Genomic DNA, 14,183 nt, shown 5'->3' with positions numbered 1-14,183 from the left:
ATGACAGGGGCTCCCATTTTATGTACACTTGTTTAATTTACACTTTTTCTTTCAGTGGTTATCTTATATTCGATAGACTTCATTCTTTAGCCTAACTTTAACCCCATTAGTGAAGACACAAGACAATAGACCTGCAGGCCGAGAGACTCTTTTCATGTGAATGTGTTGTATTTATACAATATATACATATATATGTCTTGTTCCATGTCAGAAATATTTTTACATAGCCTCTATGCTCAAAGTACAATATAGACAAATCAGATGCTTGTTTTGATATACATTTTGTTTAGTCTTAAAGGTGTGATAGCTATATTTTATGTGATGTTTGTTGAATAGAAAATAATATATACTGTATGCACTTGGGGACTTTACATGGCATTCTGGAAATAAATATACTTTATGTGGTTTTCTGTATAATTTATTGTACTGAGCATTTCCTAAACATTCTTCTAAAGATACAAAAACGAATTATTATTATACCCAAAAGCTAAAGGGTGTCATATCATATCTCAGCCAATTACAAATTGTAGAATGACAAAAACACCAAATGCACCAGCCTTGAAGTAAAACTAATTGTATAACCAGCAATGTCCACAAGGCTTTGGGGTTCACACAGTTTGATAATACTAGTTGTTACACAGGCCTGCATACTTGGGTCAAGTCAAACAGTCGTGACGTCAGAGTTGAACGCAGAGTGGCTTTTCACCGCCACCCAGTGGAATAATGCAGCAGTCCTGTCTACACATTTTCCTGACAGGTTCAAGGCAATGTCAGCTCGTTTCATGAGAACAGATAAGTGATTAACACCTCAACACACCTATGCATAAGATAGACTTCTATTTATCTCCTTGGGAAAACTGGTTTTGCAGTATACTGTTGAAAGTATTCACATAAAAGCATCCTTTAGGCTAGTTTTTGAGGTTGAGAACCAGATACCAGATTGGAGTTGAATTATGAGCGTAAATTGTAAGAATTTCACCCAACTAGATAAATAATAGAATAAAATATAGTATGTAAGGGATAATTTATAATCCGACAGTCATTCTTGAAAAATAAATCCCAACAGGATGAACAGATCCATTAGACACTCTTCCTTTTCCACCAATTCAAAAAAATAAACTGAGGGGGTTGTTCAAATTAAAGTTGTTCAAAAATTTAAAAAGGCTTTTTTTAGGAAAAGATGAAAAAGGTCTCTGAATATATTACTACGGCATTAGAAGGAAGAAAACAGGCATCTGTCTGTGGCTTTTCCTAACAAGACATGTCTTGTATACCTACCTAACATAGAGATGCAGGTATACAATTATCTATTATAGTGATAATTCTTTTTTTCATCGTTTCTCACACCATCTGGAAAACAACTCCCAATGTGTAGCATATGAAGACAGGGTGGAGGCCATCCTGGTCCCTTGAATAGTCGCACCTGCTGAGAAACCATGTTTCTCTAAATGGATCCTTTCAGGAGCCAGACCATTAAGTGCCGCCCCTAGCACCGGAGGTGTCCTGATTATACGTCTCACTTGCGTGAGGGCCCAATCCACCACGGATCCGTTATTGCGAGTCAAACCAGGAAACATTTATGTTGAGAGTGGATAAGTATATGAATGCATGTAAATATATTTGTTCAGAAGGAGGCGCTGTTGTGCCTCATATGGCATGAAGTCACGTGTGACTGATGACACCACTACCTTATAAGGGGGATGTCCACCCTGTTTTTCTCTGTTACCTGCCTCTCACGGAGAGCAGCATGTTGTGCACAGTTTTTTAATAAACAATGCCACGCATTGATGGCTGAAGAGACAAACGTCTGAACGTCCGTTCATTCCTCTGAATTATTATTCCGCTGTGCAGGTCGGCAGAAGGTATAAGCCTACCTTATTTGATCTATTTTAATCTATTTTATTTTAATCTCTTCTGTTTTGCACAGTCTAGGGAGTTGGACCAGGTTTACGTTTCACAACAAGTTGTGTATTGTTTATGTAAGGGATAATGTATAGTCCGGCGGTCATCGGGACGAACAGGACACCGACGCGCAGCGGAGGGGTTTTGTTTCGTCCTGAAGGGATTTATTTTACTCTTTTGTTTATTTTACTCTTTACTTATTTTACTCATTATACGATTACTTGCCAAAACCATAGAAGACATTCTTCTTTAATGATTCTGTTGTCGTTTCGTGGTTTCCGCTAAGAAAAAAATAGTTCTGCACACAAATAGAACTTTAAAGTTTCAGGTGTTCCTGACTTCAAGTTACAATGATTTCCGTTACGTTAAATGACCGGACTACTTGCGGAATGATATGAAAGATGTGAGTTAGAAGCACAAAACCCGTTGCCAATGCGGTCATTAAGTTTTCGCAGCGCAAAAGTTTCTCTGAAGCAAATTTCAAAATGAGCGAAAGCATCAGTCTGAGTTTTACTATCCAGACGAAACTGAAAACATCAACAGCCATGAGGAAATTCAGAAGAAGAAGATTTGTTATTGGAAGTGATAATGAAGACTATAAACTATAGTTTGAATCACTTGAGTTGTTACTTTAAATTAAAGCCATTTTAGCTGAGCCGTGTTGTCTGTTTTCTATTGATTGTTGTAACTTGAAGTTAGCAAGTAATTGGTTGCTACGCAACACCTGAAACACATTGTGTCGTATGAAGACTTGAGAGCTCAACAAAACGGCATGTATTCCTTTTGAGGCAATATGACAGTTATTACGAATTCAAACTCTACTTCACCCCAACACCACACATACAAAACTCTCCACAAAACCACCTCTCCACCTTTTGGAACATTCTGAGGAGCCGTATAATAAAATTGTTTAAGGACTATACATTATCCCTTAAGTATGTGACAAATAAAGCTCATGAATTGAACTGAATAATGTATGCCCACCCTTCTGAGGTTTATTAAGACAGTAGCCTACATACCATACCTGCTTCTTAATCATCTCTGATCTCTAGATGGCAGTCTTGGTACACAATTACTGATTAGATCACAATCTTGAATAAATGAATTCGGTGACGACATCACTCATATTAAATGTATTCTGTTATTAGAAAAGTATTTTATACAATACAAATGTAAGAGTGTGAGCTCTCAGTGGAGACGAGAACATCACTGAAATCAACCCCTATCACACAAGGGGGATGGAGAAATCACCAAAGGTTGGCTGGTTGGTTGACATGCTATCCATGTTAGCGAATGTGGTGGAGTAGTGTGCTGTGATGCTCAGGTGTAACAGTCCTCCTGGGTCCCCTTCCCCAGGCCTGGGGCCACTCACATCTGCCCCGGCTAAGCCGAGGCTCCGCAGGCTCTCGTCTCTCGGTCGGGGGCTGGACAGGTTAGAGGAAGGGGAGACAGAGGTGGTCGTCACAGGGTCTGGAGCCAGGCTGTCGTCTTTCAGCTCTTCCCACAAATTTCCTGCACAGACAGAGAGAGAGAGAGTGAGAAGGGTAGGCGCAAAATGAATCAAACTGAAGCCTGTGTGAGCTAAGTTCATCTGTGGTATTCCAGAGCTAGGCTCTCAGTATGCCCTGAGTGTCCTTTATTTACCGTGCAGCTGCAGGTCTGTGAGACTCGGGTTGAGCGTGTCGATGTCGGTGCTGAGGTCCCCCTCCAGCAGCAGCTCCTGCATGCTCCTAGAGACGCCGCGAGTGGCCTGCAGGGCGGCGCTGTAGCTGGGTGGGGTCTGTGCGAGCAGGGGGGACTCCAGAGTTCCTGTGTTGGGAGGAAGGATGGTGCAAGGTTGCTGTGTAACTGGGCATTGGAAGGAGAATGCAGTAGGATTGTGGGATAGGTAAGGAGGTTGCTGGCTGGAGGCAGGTGAAGGATAGCTGTACAGGGGCTGTCTGTGAGACTGGGGGTTGTGTTCCCTTGGCTGGGGTGGGGCGTAGGGTGAGACTGTGTCATATCCTTGTGTCCTCACTGTTGGGTAAGTCTGTCGGGGGTTTAAAAACGTGGACATGGTTTTCATCTTGTCAGATCTGTCCTCAAGGAGGTGATCCAGCTCATCTGAAGAAAATACAAACATTTGGCATGGGTTAGAGACCAGACGAACAGGCCACTAATGCCCCCTTTGTACAGAACAGGAGATAGTTCCAGTTCTTGAACAGATAGTCTGTTATGCTGTTTACCTTTTGTATTTTCAGGTTCCACAGAAGGAGAAATACAGAAGTCAAAACAGGTCACATTGATGTATATAGCACATTTGAAGACAACAGGAGTTGTACCACAGTGCTTTCCAGTCATAGTAAATCAATTGACAATACAAAAAAACAAGGATAAAAACATATAAAACATATTGGACAAAATCAAGTGAAAGAATAAAAGGCCAAATAACAAAGTCAAAACAAAAGAACGAGAGATAAATGAGCAAAAGCTAAAACTAATATCTATATAAGTAAAAGAAGTAAGAATATTTTTAAAGCCCTTGATGGAACAAAGGGTGTCAGTAGACTTGAAATATAGGCCTTAAAGTGGCATTATGCAGCAATTGTCCTTCAGGATTAGGGTTAGGATAAGCAGTTTTCCCTTAAAATAACAGCTTTAAAAAAATTGGGGCGCTACAATGGAGAATCGCCTCCATGCCATTGCCATACCAGGGTCCGTAGGCAAATTACTAGGTTATGTAGGTTTGCCTGAAGCCGCCCGGTTTTTACTGTCTGCCGAACTAGTAATTAGCTTATTTGTCGTCTTGCTCTGTCTTGTGTTGCACTTGCTTGATGTTTGACTGTGTTAGGACAGTTGTTGACTAACTAGTTTGTCATAATGTCAAAGTCAGCACATTTCAAGAGATTTCGTTAGTTTTAGCCGCTAGCATATCGTTAGCGATTAGCAATTGTTCCGTTATGCTACTTTAACATTCACAGCCTTAAAAACAAACAGTCAAATCTTAACCTATCCTGAATCTCACAGGGAGCCAGTGCAGCTAAAACAGATGACATGTGCTCAAACTTTTTTGTCCTAGTTAAGTTAAGTCTGGCTACCGCATTTTGGATTACTTGTAGCTTGGAGAGTGATGCCTGGCTAATGCCTGAGCAGAGTGCATTACAATTGTCCGGTCTGGAAGATATGAAAGCATAAACCACCTTATCAGTCTTTTGGGGACAGGAAATTCCGCACCACAGAATGTATCTCTTTATCAAATTTCGAAGAGTCGAAAAGCACCCCAAAGTTCTTTACAACAGGATTTTTGTATGGTGTGCGAGGACCAACACTAGCAGTTGGGGAACCAAACTTTTTAAAAAGACGATGTCCTGGCAGATCGCATTGATACTGTCGCTACCTGATGGTAGTCCTCTACCCGATGGTAGTCCGCATGCGCACTACCCGATCAGTCGCCACTTTGCGACACTGTAGACAGCGGAATACAATCGCTGGCTAAAGCTGATGGAAGTTCGCGAAAGACGGTATACTTTAAGAAGTTTGGTCATTGTATACAGCTGTAAGTTCTTAATGTTTGTATAATAAAGAAGTAAAGAAGTTAAAGATATACTGGACATCCTCTTTTGTTCTCCCTGTCAAGTTCTATTGGCTAGCACATCAATGCTTTATTTGTTTTACCTACTGCTATATTTTCTCACTTCTTCATTATACAAACTATTTGCCTTTTACCCTTACTCCGTCTCCACACTTTTAATAATTCAATATTACATTAAATATACCCACATTATGCGTTAAGACAGCCCCATTGTCGCTACACGATGGTAGTCCTTTAGGGGATAGTAGTCCCTCACATTGCACATGCGTCATTTTGCGACACTGTCGACTGCTGTCGACAGCGAAGCCGCGCGCGCGCATGCGTCACAACGACAGATCCGTTTTCAATCATGGAGAAAAGCGACGAAAGCCAGTTTTTTGAAAACATGAATATTTATTTAAAAACAAAGAAGATGTTGTCACAGTGGACAAAACAGATGAGGTGGAGGATCAAAAAGTCTCTCCCCAGTTTCGTTTCATATGTTGACGTAGAGCCTTATGCTGTTAGCCGTTTACAACATAATTAAATATAACATTAAATATACCCACATTATGCGTTAAGACAAGCCCCATATGTTGACGTTTAAACCGTTTACAACATTATTAAATATTAAGTTAAATAAACCTACATTATGCGTTAAGACAAGCCAGATATGTTGATGTTGATGTTGAGCCTTATGCTGTAAACCGTTTTGTTGTCTGAGCATGCGCGATTATGTTGAGCCTTATGCCGTAAACCGTTTGTGTCTGAGCATGCGCAATGTGAGGGACTACTATCCCCCAAAGGACTACCATCGTGTAGCGACACCCATATCTTGACGTTGAGCCTTCTGCCGTAAACCGTTTGTGTCTGAGCATGCGCGATTTGCGGGACTACTATCGGGTAGAGGACTACCATCGGGTAGCGACAAATACATCCATCAGCTCCAAAAAAAATTTGACTCACCGAATCGTAGTGTATTTTCAGCCTGGTGTCGCCCTCGCACATTAAAAATGCCTGGGTTTACTGAGTCGGCTGACTCGTCGTGACCACGCAGACCCAGTTCGCACTCCCTACAGAGCTTTATGCACGATATCAGCCTCCCCAACAGCGTCATCTGGATCTGGTGGGGCAGTGCCCCACCTGCCCCTAATGTAGAAACGCCACTGCCCATATTCAAAACCAGAGTAGGCTAAGTTAACAAATAGGCTATTCCCTAGAAAAAGTTATATGCGTGATAGCCCGGTGAGCGTCTCCGCTCCGCTGTGCAAACTAAATGCTGTGTGTGTTTTGTGCCACTTAAAATATTTCTAAATTATGCCAGATTTTTCGGAATATCGGGCTTTCGGAACACTGGGCCGTCCCCGTCAGAAAGGGGCTATAACTCATCATAACCAGAACTCGTTGGTAGATAAATCTGAGTGTTATTTGCGTAGCAGTAACAAAAAAAAATGTAATCTTAATAACTTCAGTATCTGATCACCACTGTGGGTCATTTCAATGGCTGTTCCTCTGGTGTGTCACCTCGGGGTCAGGTCCACGTGAGTATACCTTTAGGAGAAATGTTCAAAAGTGGACCTACCTGGCCGGGCCATGCTCTTGCGGATAGTGAGCGGGTCCTTGCGTTGCCATTTTTGCAGCTCGTCCCGCATCTTCTCCACCTTGGCTGGGTTCAGGGCCCAGAGGCAGCCTTTCCGCGAAGCACTGCCACCTTTGTTGTCCACTTTCTGGAAGCACTTGTTGAGCGACAGGTTATGGCGGACAGAGTTCTTCCAGCCATCAGGAGCTGTCTGATGAAGTGAGAGGAAATAAGACCCTGAAACCAGCTGGTAATACAACTAAACAGATGCACAAATAGTTTTTTAATTGAATACAAATTTCTGTAAGCATTGGGTGACAAAACATCATGAGGCCAAATTGTAACCTGTGGCCAATTGATGACCAGTGTTCGACAAAATGATCAATAAATAGTTCATAAAGTATCAAAAAGCTACTATTATCTTGAAGTTAAAAATAAAAACAAGCATTGTAGGATGACAAGGATGTGCGGTTAATCCTTTGGTGTCTCTTATTAAAGGTACAGGCTGTGGTTTGGTTTCGTGAAAGGATGTTGATATTTGAGCTTAGCAGTCAATCAAATTACACCCCTCCCCTCTGTGTTCCTGAAGCACTGTATTGATTGGCTGGGATTGTTTATGGCTCGGTCAGGCCATTATTTTTGCTTCCCACGTACAAAGCCAGGACTGTGTACGAACACCAGTGTTTTTGAGTGTGAACACTGAATGTACAGCTAGTGGACTCAGGAGAAATTCGCCGCTGTATGTATGGGATTAGAATCACGGACTGTACCTTTATACCTTTGCGAGCTGTAAGAGGTGTTTCAACTTGAAAAAGTTCCTACATATTAGAGCTACAACAACATTTTCCATAAAACCCAGATGCACCAATAAAGTCAGGCGATATTCCACCCAAACCCTAAAATCCAGACAGGAGGATCTCATATAAGCACACACACACACACACAATAAAAAGAGATGCCTTCTCAGCCTTTAACTATAACCTGGACGTAGCCTAATACACACACCACTCAATCAATTCTAAAAATGAAAGGAATCTAAAGAAAGTGATGCTATAGTCAGGACATTTGATTAGATAATATTGATTTTTGACAAAAAACTGATATAATTTCACTATATTAGTGATGTATTACATTTGATGTAATATATTACCTTTTACCTTCCTGCAAATGTAATGATCATTACGTTTGTGGTAAATGAGTCATTACGTTTGTGGCAGAAAACAGTTATTACGTTTGTGGTAGAAAACAGTTATTACGTTTGTGGTAGAAAACAGTTATTACGTTTGTGGGAAGTTATTAGGTTTGTGGGTGTGACTTTTCTTGTGCTCTTTTCATTCACTTTTGTTAACGTCTTAAGTTGATAAGTATTGAAGTATTGGTGTTGCTGTCCCCCCTCTACCATTAATATAAAGTACTAGTGCCATTAAAATTGACGTTGTCCCAAGGCACTCAACCCCTAGTTAGTAAAAGATTGTATTTTTCCACAATGCAATTGTGGGATACACAGTACTTTACAGGACTTTACTTCAACAGTAAGATACTGTTTCATTTATGTACAATTTTCCATTATGCAATTGTGATTTACAGTAATGCACTACAAAGCAGTTCTACAATATACTACACAAATCACAATAAAAAAGAGCAGATTTTACTAGCAGTGTACATATACTGAATAACCTGGGAACCTGGTGAGTGCAGGTGTATTCATCTCTCCATGACCATTTATCATTAAATTAATTTGAAGATGTAATTAAAACCTAGCTACTTAGGAAAACATACACCCATAAGAAACGCGGAAATCCTGCATCATTTTGCCATAAGAAAATAAAACTAGTCTCAGTATTACTACTAGGCCTACACAGTGTATGAGAGCGACTGGCTTCTTCTCCCCACCAGAATACTGTTCTGTAAGTAATGCAAACATGATTTACATTAGGAGACAATGGTTGATTGCATGACCTGAGGATACACCCACTTTTCCATCTGTTTATTTTTAATAATGTCTTATTTTAAATTGACAGCCAGAAATGCCTTGAATTAAGGCAGCGTTTCTCACAGTTGTTCCCTATCCCACAAGACGAGTATTTGTTTGATGTCAAAGTAAAAGTCTGTCACCAGAAACAAATACAATACTGTGTGCGTGTAGGGATGGATTACTGAACTGGTCTACAGGGCCCAGGCCCATGAGCTCAGGGGGCCCCTAAACCAGAGCCTCTGCGTGAAGTCGCTGTTATAAACTTTGCTTGCTGTCAATTATTTTTAGACTTTGTTTTTGTTAATATTAGATGTGGCTTAAATGTATCTCTTTTTTGTGTTTGGAAGCGGTGTATTTTGTTACACGCCCAGGACCAGGGGCCCATGGTTTCATAATCCGTCCATGTGTGCGTGTCCATAACAACAATACACTACAACATGAACATGAAATCACTCCAAGCAATATACATTTGCTGACCTAAAAAAGATGCTATTTGTTATTACTTGAGATTATCTCAGTAATTTTGACAATTTTAAGCTTGGCCTAACATTTCATGGGAGCGATGAGGGACAGGTGGGGCTTGAAAAGGCCCCCTTGTTCAAAGTGGGGAATGACAGAAAAAGTTTGAGAACCACTGAATTAAGGTGAGTTTACCTTGAAGTATGGGAAATGTTCAGTCATGAAGCTGTAGATCTCACTGACTGGCAAGCTTCCAGTGTTACTGCTCCTCAGGGCCATGAAGATGAGGATGCTGCCAAGAGGGGTTAGGTGTTACTGTTTGGATCACATCAACCATGCTGAGTCTCAGTAGTGAAAGGGATGCAAAAGATGACTTTTCTCAGAAATTGGGAATAGTGTTTTTCCTTTTCCTTCTAACCTTCTCAAATTGGATCGAGTCTGAAATACTACCAGGAAAGGCGGTGCTAAAGGACTGGGGGCATGGAGAGATCATTCACACCTGCAAGCCTCCGAGCAAACATTTAAATCCACATTCTTGATATTATCACATTTTTTTATTAATTACAAATTCAGTCATAATTTCAGCATCGTAAAATATGTGCCATAGCAGAACACCCCATTATTGCATATTTGTTAGGGTACAGTGGGGTCATACCTATATGAATAGATGGGTTTGTTAGAGTACAGTTGGGTGTTCTCTATATAAATATATTGGTTTGTTAGGGTACAGTTGGATGTTCTCTATATGAATAGATGGGTTTGTTAGGGTACAGTGGGGTCATACCTATATGAATATATTGGTTTGTTAGGGTACAGTTGGGTGTTCTCTATATAAATAGATGGGTTTGTTAGAGTACAGTTGGGTGTTCTCTATATGAATAGATGGGTTTGTTAGGGTACAGTGGGGTCTTACCTATATGAATAGATGGGTTTGGGGTACAGCAACTCTGCAGTGTTCAGTTGACTGGTTTTGGTGGAAAGTCTGTCATAGGAGTAATGGGAACTTTGAGTCTGTTCTCCACTTGTGAATACATCTGAAAACTGGAACTGAACCCCACACACACACACACACACACACACACACACACACACACACACACACACACACACACACACACACACACATACACACACAAGGGGCGGGGGGGGGGGGATACAATGTCAATGATTACTAATACTGACAGATGAGTATTTAGAGTAAAGAGTGTAAATTGTTCATCAAATTGTTTGGCACAAGAAAACTACACAATATCTTACAAAGACCATTAGAATGTCCAAGGCACACGTGATAAAAATAGACATTATCAGAAGGATCAATCTAAGCTCACCTGCTCGAGGGAGTCAAAAGTGCCCCGGGTCTGGGAGGAGTAACTGGGAGGATTCTCAGTAGTGCCCTGTCAGAGAGAGAGAGACACACACACACACACACACACACACACACACACACACACACACACATACGTAAGTTGGGTGGTGATTTATGGCAAAGCTCATTCATCTGAACATCTGTCTGGCAAGCCTTGCTGTACATAGAGTGCATGCCCCTGGCCGTGGTATGAATCAATGAAAACGATAAGCCCCAGCAGGAACCTCCAGGAGCAGCTCTCTGCCTGGGGGGCACGATGATGCTCGCCTCCCCGTGCGGCAGTCATCAGACCAGTCAACCCATCTCACGTCTCTCCAGACATCATAAACCTCAGCCAGCGACCAACGGCAGAATACCAAAGCCATACATCAATGGCAAACTAACCATGAACAAGGAAGCCTGAGGAGTCAGACTGTAAGGTGGCCATGGGCCTCGCTCCCCCTCATGATCTGCCCCTGGTGAGGGCGTTGGGTTGCTTGTCTCGGGCATCTCTACCTCCTGGAAGCAAGCGAAGGGGGATGAGCAGAGTGTCGGGCAGCCGACTGGGCTGCCCTCGCTGTACTGGCGGCAGTAGGGGTGAAAGCGCTGCTCCTTGCCCCCCTGCGCCAACTCCTGGGCAATGCCCGTCCCATCTGTGCTGCGTCTGCGAAAGACCGCTGGCTTCTGTCTGTAGGTGACCACCTCCCTCTGTGGAATGAACACAGACGAGGCAACCAATCGAGTCAATGCTTCTTTCACATATTATAAAGTTAGTTATTTAGAATTGTGTTATTCAGAATGAGTTGATATTAGTTTAGTTACTAGTTATTATAGCATGCAAAGCTGTATGAAGCACATTGCTGTGCAGATTGGAAGATTGCATTGACTGTTATTGGTGTTTGGGGTTTGGGCAATGTTGCACAGATAAACGGCTCTGAACAAGCTGTTGACCTTGGAGTGCCACAGGTGTCCTTAACCCAAAAATCAACATGTATCATTAAACTGTGGCTTACCTTCAAGAAAAAAAAATGAATTCACATGTTCTAACATGCTAAAACACCCCAGGACAGTGATCCATATCATTTATTTGAGTAACGGCAAGATTAAAGAGATGTGCTGCGGGGATAATGTCCTTAAAATATATCTGTTCTGAGAAATTCTTGCCATTGGCGAGCCATTAAACTTGTTTAAAAAGATTTCAGGCCATTTCTGACTTGTGACAGAGAGGTTGTTTCTCATGGTTAAGGGGAGGTGACAGGAAATTAATACAGACAGATGGGTAGGAAAATATAAAAAATAGAGATAAGAGAGAGAGAGAGATTAGAGCAAATTACTTTCTTGGATGTAAAGGGCTCCTGACCCAGACCCATCTGTAGATGAGGTGAGTTGAGTGCCCCCAGACTGAGGGTGAAGCCAGGTGGAAGACGTGATCCGGCGGTAGTGGCTGAACACACTGAGAGGCATGGTAGCTCTGTGGACATGATCCCAGCCACCCTGCACCTGCACCAGGGAGACACAGCAGGAGGGGTTTCTCATCAGATATACAGTATCGTGCAAATGATTGAGGCTGGTTTGAAACAAGTGAGGTTGCTTTCAAAATGACGAGTAGTTTCTACTAACAAAAAATACACAACAAAATCATTTTCACTCTTTTTAAAAAGACTGTTCTTTTAGAAAATCTAAATGTGACACTTTGTATTGACACACTAATGCAGTAGATGGGAAAGACAAAAGCCTAAAAGGTTTGCACAATACTGCATATATCTGTACCTTTCAGCAATAACCCTTTGTGGCAGTCTCTCTGAAACTTTCTGATTGCTCAACTCACCAATATGCTAAAATGAAAGAGCAAATGGTCGAGGGGTTCCACGTCCGTTTTTTTATGTGATCAGCATTTTGTAATTAGATGATTTTTTGTGGATTTAGTAATATTTTAGTAATACCCTAGACAGTGACTAATGTGTGTTCCATTAGGAGTGGCGGGGCTGAAGAGGACACTTTTCATTCATCTTTCCTCCCCTCTGTGTATCTGCTGACCAGATGTGAGACAATGGGGTTCCTGGGGGAAGCAGCCCGTAACTATCTTCAGCTTCCTCAAACTGCACTGTCATCCTCAAAGCTTATTAAAATCGCCAAGCAAACCATGAAAAGTTAGGTCACACAAAGCCAGATCTTGCAGAAAAGGGGTGGGGGTGGGGGTTAACACCCAGAAACCAAGACCGCTGTGTTTCGCCTGGTCCCTGCGCTTCTGGGCACTCACTTGAGGAGAAAGATGAGATGGCCTTTGTGCTGTTTACGTGACTCAATTGATCCCCCTGGCTGAAGACCTTAAACCCAGGTCCCTACCCCTTTCAGGTGAGAGTGCAGAAAGGAAAATAGCTGAGCACGGGCTCTGAGTCAGGGCGCTTCAGGCAAGAGATGAATGGTTGAGCGGTTCAGTGCACTCCTTGGTATCTCCTATCGCTCGGGTTCTATCATATTTTGCTTTGTCTTGCTCCACACACTAGCAGTATTTCCTTACTCATCATTCATATCAGTCTTGAGATACGTACAGAAATAAGATCCTGCCTGTGAAAGAAAAAAAACGAAAAACAACAAAAGCAGCTTTTGTCCGCACACAGACAGTTAATTGAGTGTTCAACTTGTCCCTTCCAACTGTTTTGTCAGCACAAAACACCCTTAAAATTCTAAAAGAAAGAGAGGGGAAAAAGAATGAGCAAAAAGACTAAATGTCCTCTCATCGCCCTCAGTTATCTCTCTGGAATAAGAGGATGAAACTTGGCAACAGAGCTCTCAGTTTGGCGCGCACACACACACACACACACACACACACACACACACACACACACACACACACACACACACACACACACACACACACACGCAGAGAGAGCAAAGCATTCAAAAATATGATATTCTATTGACGGTGCCAGGTTTCATGTCAGACTCCATTTCCTCTTCTGGTCCCGTCCCACCTTGCTAGTCCCTGACATGTCCATGCGGTCACGGCCAGCTCTGTTTCCTCCGCACTTTCCACCACTTGATGGACGTGTCTAATGGACTGTGTGCATCTTCTTTTACACTTTCATCCATCATATAATTAGGAGAATTTCACTCCATTTGTCTACCCTGCTTTTTTCAGGGGGTTTGTGTGTTTGCCTGTGCAGATGGCCCTCAAAGACATACACTGTACACAGAAGAGCAGTGTGTGGAGAAGTACAGAAATGCAGTACAGCTGTACTGTCCACTGTCCAGTGTCCAGTGTACAGTGTCAATGAGTCACACTCTGCTGCCAAAGGATGGGATGCAAGTGTTTATCATGCCATCATTTGACTGTGAAACTTCCCTGTCCAATTCATGAACTTATTTGCAT

At 42.1% G+C, this 14,183-nt stretch overlaps 1 protein-coding gene across 1 annotated transcript; it reads right to left on the bottom strand.

Annotated features, from left to right (window-relative positions):
* Nucleotides 1–2,888: 2,888 nt before the first annotated feature.
* On the bottom strand, nt 2,889–12,293 carry foxn1 (forkhead box N1). Its single transcript, XM_031574139.2, has 7 exons — nt 12,145–12,293; nt 11,327–11,518; nt 10,379–10,476; nt 9,661–9,757; nt 7,035–7,242; nt 3,547–4,005; nt 2,889–3,414 (listed from the first exon to the last, which is right to left on the bottom strand). Exons 1-7 carry the CDS (start codon nt 12,289–12,291, stop codon nt 3,128–3,130), a joined length of 1,488 nt encoding a protein of 495 aa, XP_031429999.1. The 5' UTR covers nt 12,292–12,293; the 3' UTR covers nt 2,889–3,127.
* Nucleotides 12,294–14,183: the final 1,890 nt, after the last annotated feature.

This window comes from Clupea harengus, chromosome 9 (genome assembly GCF_900700415.2).
Source record: "Clupea harengus chromosome 9, Ch_v2.0.2, whole genome shotgun sequence".
Taxonomy (NCBI): domain Eukaryota; kingdom Metazoa; phylum Chordata; class Actinopteri; order Clupeiformes; family Clupeidae; genus Clupea; species Clupea harengus.
The sequence above is the reverse complement of the archived record's forward strand: the minus strand, read 5'-3'. Positions and strand labels throughout refer to the sequence as shown.